The sequence below is a fragment of the Plecotus auritus genome (genome assembly GCF_963455305.1).
Source record: "Plecotus auritus genome assembly, chromosome: 10".
NCBI classification, from domain to species: Eukaryota; Metazoa; Chordata; class Mammalia; order Chiroptera; family Vespertilionidae; genus Plecotus; species Plecotus auritus.
The window spans coordinates 4686887-4692248 of NC_137785.1; the positions used below are offsets into that span (position 1 = coordinate 4686887).

Consider the following 5362-nt stretch of genomic DNA (forward strand, 5'->3'; position numbering starts at 1 on the left):
GCCGGCCTGAGCTAAAGCCCCCATTGCTAATTTGAACATGGTGGTATCCATCTTAAATGGTGAGCTGGCAGGAAGAAATGCTAGCAAGAAGAAAATACTGGCCCTAGCCGGCTTGGCTCAGTGGATAGAGCGTCGGCCTGCGGACGGAAGGGTCCCAGGTTCGATTCCCACCAGGGGCACATGCCTGGGTTGCGGGCTCAATCCCCAGTAGGGGGCGAGCAGGAGGCAGCCTATCCATGATTCTCTCTCATCATTGATGTTTCTATCTCTGTCTCCTTCTCTCTTCCTCTCTGAAATCAATAAAGAAATAAATTGAAAAAAAAAAAAAGGCGAAAAAACTGCTTTAGCCGGTTTGGCTGTGTGGACAGAGCATTGGCCTGCAGACCGTGCAGGAGGCAACCAATCCATGTGTTTCTCTCCCATCGATGTTTCTCTCTCTGTCTCCCTCTCTCTAAAAGTCCATGGAGCTCTAACCGGTTTGGCTCAGTGGATAGAGCGTTGGCCTGCGGACTCAAGGGTCCAAGGTTCAATTCCGGTCAAGGGCATGTACCTTGGTTGTGGGCACATCCCCAGTAGGAGGTGTGCAGGAGGCAGCTGATAGATGTTTCTCTCTCATGGATGTTTCTAACTCTCTCTCTCTCTCTCCCTTCCTCTCTGTAAAAAAATCAATAAAATATATTTAAAAAAAAAGTCAATGGAAAAATATCCTCAGGCGAGGATTAAAAAAAAAAAAGAGGAAATACTGACGTTAAGCCACACGAGGCTAAAGGTAAAAACCCAGGAGCCGAGTTAGGAAAGGCGAGTCCTTACCGCTCCGCCCACATGCCCGGCTCCCAGACGCCGTCGTTCTCCAGGAAGATCCCCTTCTCCACCTGCAGCGAGAGCCTGCGCAGGGCCTGGCCGTGCCTGAGGCAGAAGGCCGCTTGCACGAGGTCCCGCTCGCTCTGCAGGTGCAGGGCCAGCTCCGTGACGGGCGCCAGGGCCTCCCTCACCAGCGCCTCCTCCTGAGACTCGTAGAGGCAGCGCATCAGCTCCCTGGTGTCCGCCCTGGAGGACAAGGGCCAGTCCCGGGCGCACGTCACTCGCAGCAGCTCCTGCCTCACGTCCAGGGACACGCGGCAGCCGAAGGTGGCCTCCAGCTCCCGGGCCCGCTCCTGGTTGGCCAGGCCGAACAGGAAGTAGCCCACGCGGGTCAGGCTGGGGTTCCGCAGCCGCTCCTCCTTGGAGAGCAGCGCGCGCACGTCCCCGATGTCCTGTGCGCAGCAGCCGCCCGCGTCCCCCCGCCCCGCGCCGCCGTCCAGCAGGTAGAACAGGGCGGCCAGGAACTGCTGGACGCTGAGGTGCAGGAAGGCGTAGCAGCCCTCGCAGTCCGCGTCCGCCTGCAGGGCCTTGCCGTCCAGGAAAGGGCGCAGATCGGACTCGCTGACCCCCAGCCGCCCGAGGTCTTCGCCATCGAACAGGGACGTCTGCGCCCAGACGCCCCGGGCGGCCAGGAGGCTCAGGGCGTGGAGCGCAGTGGGGAGGCGCGGGGCGGGGCCGCAGCCGGGGGTTGGCGGCGGGCACTGGCCGCACAGGAAGCGCAGGAACAGCGAGGTGGGGGTCCGGCAGGTGGGGGCCGGGTCCTCCCCCTTCTCCAGCTGCCCCTTCAGACACGTGCACACGACCCAGCACACGGCGGGCGCCGCGCCCATGTGGAACAGCGCCGGGCTGCCCTTCATGCCCTGGAAGGCGCGCAGGGCCTGGTCCTGCTGCTCGAAGTGCTTCAGGAAGTAGCCCCTGCGGTCCGCCTCCAGGAAGCCCTCCACCTCGATGAACAGCGGCTGGTCCACCAGCAGCCGCAGCTCCCCCAGGGCCTCGGGGCGCGTGGTGACCAGCAGCGTGGCCTTGGGCAGCAGCTTCCTCTTCAGCAAACTGCCCAGCAGGACGGGCACGGGCTTCGGCTTCTTCCAGTCGCCACAGATGTCATGGATGAGGGACCCCGAGGGGACGCGGAGCTCGTCGAAGCCGTCGATGACAACCAGGATCTTCTGCCCCTGGGCGAGGACCTGGGGGCCGGCCTCCTGCGCGTCTGGGCACTTCCTAGCCAGGAGCTCCGCGAAAGTGCAGGCGCCCTGGCGGCCCAGCCCCTTGCAGCTGAGGTAGAAGGCGGAGTGGAGTGTCTCGGGGAGGTGGTCCTGTGCCCAGTCCAGCATCCACTTCTTGGCCAGCGTGGTTTTCCCCACGCCCGCCGCGCCCTGCAGCACCACTGTGTGCGGGAAGGGCCCGGCCAGCACGTGGGGGTTACAGAAGGGGACGAGTCTCTCATATCTCTGCGTGAATTTACCGATGTGTTCACTGGCTTCGGGCCAAAGGTTTTGCTTCCAGATGGGCCCGGATGTCTTCCATATATTGCCGGACGTGTCCTGTTGACCTTCAGGGATAGGAGATGGGGGAGAGTCAGGGTCCTAGCTGGTTAATCATTGGGAACAAAGTGCTTTGTGTCAAGTAGGAAAGAAATGAGCCACACACACCCACACACCCACACAGACACACACCCACACAGACACACACCCACATAGACACACACAGACACACACACACACACAGACACACACACACACACAGACACACACACACAGACACACACACAGACACCCACACACCCACACAGACACACACCCACACAGACACACACCCACATAGACACAAACAGACACACACACACACACACACACAGACACACACTCACAGACACACACAGACACACACACAGACACACACAGACACACACACACCCCCCCCACACACAGACACACACACAGACACACACACAGACACACACACCCACACACCCACGCAGACACACGCAGACACATACACAGATACACACAGACACACACACAGATACACAGATACACACAGACACATACACAGACACACACACCCACACACACCCACACACACACTCACACACTCACACACACACACACTCACACTCACTCACACACACTCACACTCACACACTCACACACTCACACTCACACACTCACACACTCACACACACACTCACACACTCACACACACACAGACACACACAGACACACACAGACACACACAGACACACACTCACAGACATGCACAGACACAGACACAGACACACTGACACACACAGACACACACAGACACAGACAGACACAGACACACACAGACACAGACACACACAGACACACAGACACAGACACACAGACACAGACACACACACACAGACACAGACACACTCACACACAGAGACACACACAAAAAGACACACACACAGACAGACACAGACACACACAGACACAGACACACACACACATACACACAGACACACACACAGACACACACACAGACACACACACTCACACACACTCACACACACAGACACAGACACACACACTCACACACAGACATGCACAGACACACTCAGACACACACACACACAGACACACACACACACGGAGAAGTGAGGTTTCTAAAGAGCCACCGGATGCCGAGCTCGCTCCAGGAGATCTGAGACACACCTGGTGTTTCTCCTTCCGAACTTTCCGTTACGTCTTCTGGGTTGTTGACACTTCCGTCCTGCACTTGAGTGAGCTCTGTAACATAGAAATTAGGGTGCGCTTGACACAGAACAGGTGTACGTTATAGGCCATAGAATGTGACACGGCCTGGATAAAGAATGAAATCTTGCCACTTGCGACAGCATGGGTGGGCCTGGAGGGTGCTATGCTCAGGGAAATAAGTCAGACGGAGAAAGACAAATGCCACATGATGTCACTTATATGTGGAATCTAATGAACAAAATAAACTAACGAAACAATAAAACAGACTCGCCCTGGCTGGTGTGGCTCAGTGGATAGAGTGTTGGCCTGTGGACTGAAAGGTCCCAATTTCGATTCAGGTCAAGGGCACATGCCCGGGTTGTGAGCTCGATCCCCAGTAGCGGGCGTGCAGGAGGCAGCCAATCAATGATTTTCTCTCATCATTGATGTTTCTCTCTCTCCCTTCCTCTTGAAATCAATAAAAATATATTAAAAAAACAACAACAGACTCACAGATACAGAGAACAGATTGACAGCTGCCAGAGGGGAGGGCGTTGTGGGTCTGGGTGAAAAAGGTGAAGGGATTAAGCCAAACAACAACAACAGTAACACAACCTCATAGACACAGACAGCAGTTTGGTGATTACCAGGGGGAAATCAGGTTTGGGGAAAATAGAAGAAGGTAAAGGAGAGAGAAACGGAGACGGAAGGAGACTTGACTTGGGGTCGTAAACACACAGTACAATCTACAGATGAGGTGTTGTAGAATTGTACCCTTGACACTTACATGATCTTATTAACTCATATCACCCCAATAAGTTCAATAAAAAAGGAAAAGAGTAATATCATAATAACTTTATATGGTGCCAGGTAGGTACCAGCCGTGGGCAAACTACGGCCCGCGGGCCGGATCTGGCCCGTTCGGCTGTTCTACCCGGCCCGCGGAGCCGAAAGAGCGGAGGGTTCTCTTGCTCTCCCCTCCACTCCTTTACTTTGAATTTATATTAGTTCACACAAACACTCCATCCATGCTTTTGTTCCGGCCCTCCGGTCCAGTTTAAGAACCCACTGTGGCCCTCGAGTCAAAAAGTTTGCCCACCCCTGTCAGGGGGAACATGTCTTAAGTTATGTAAATGTCTAATCACTATGACGTATACCTGAACCTATATTGTACGTCGTCTGGAATGAAAAAATAAAACTGAAAAGATAGAATACTTAAAAAAAAATAGGTGTAGTTACTTTCAGCGGAAGTGTGATGATAAAACAGGCTCCGGGAGTAGAGAATCTAATCTAAATTCCTGGTCTACAAGTTGTGCTGGCAAGTGTGACGGCTGGGCTCACGGAGACGAAGAGAGCAAATAACTCCCTAAATCGAGTTTCAAGGCCTCGACGTGGCAGAACCATGAACAAGAAATCATTGCTCTGTTGAAGCTCAGTGTGATCTGCCCTGGCCACTGGGACTTCCGTTGGTTGGAGTGTCCCCCCTGCAACAAATCAGGGCGCATGCCTAGGTCTCGGGTTTGGTCCCTGGTCTGGGCATGTGAGGGAGGCAACCAATCAATGTTTCTCACTCATATCAATGTCTTCTCTCTCTCTCCCTCTCCCTTTCTGAACCCACCCCCCCAAACACACACACACACACACACACACACACACACACACACACACACACACAGAAAAAAACAAAAACAAAAACGCACCACCTGGCAGACTTGGGGGGTAAAACGAATGCTAACGGACTAGGGTACCAGTTGAGGTAAGTCTTCACCACGGTTGCTCGGTGAAGAGTCTCCATTTGATAC

General features: G+C 54.6%; 1 protein-coding gene across 1 annotated transcript in view; it reads right to left on the reverse strand.

Annotated features, from left to right (window-relative positions):
• NLRP2 (NLR family pyrin domain containing 2) overlaps positions 1-5362 on the reverse strand; it is a gene marked incomplete at both ends in the record, with an annotated part of 22028 nt that overhangs the window by 13012 nt on the left and 3654 nt on the right. The window contains one exon of the mRNA XM_080644058.1: positions 811-2410. Within this exon, the coding sequence (XP_080500184.1) occupies positions 811-2410 (1600 nt within the window). The remainder of the gene's footprint in view (positions 1-810; positions 2411-5362) is intronic.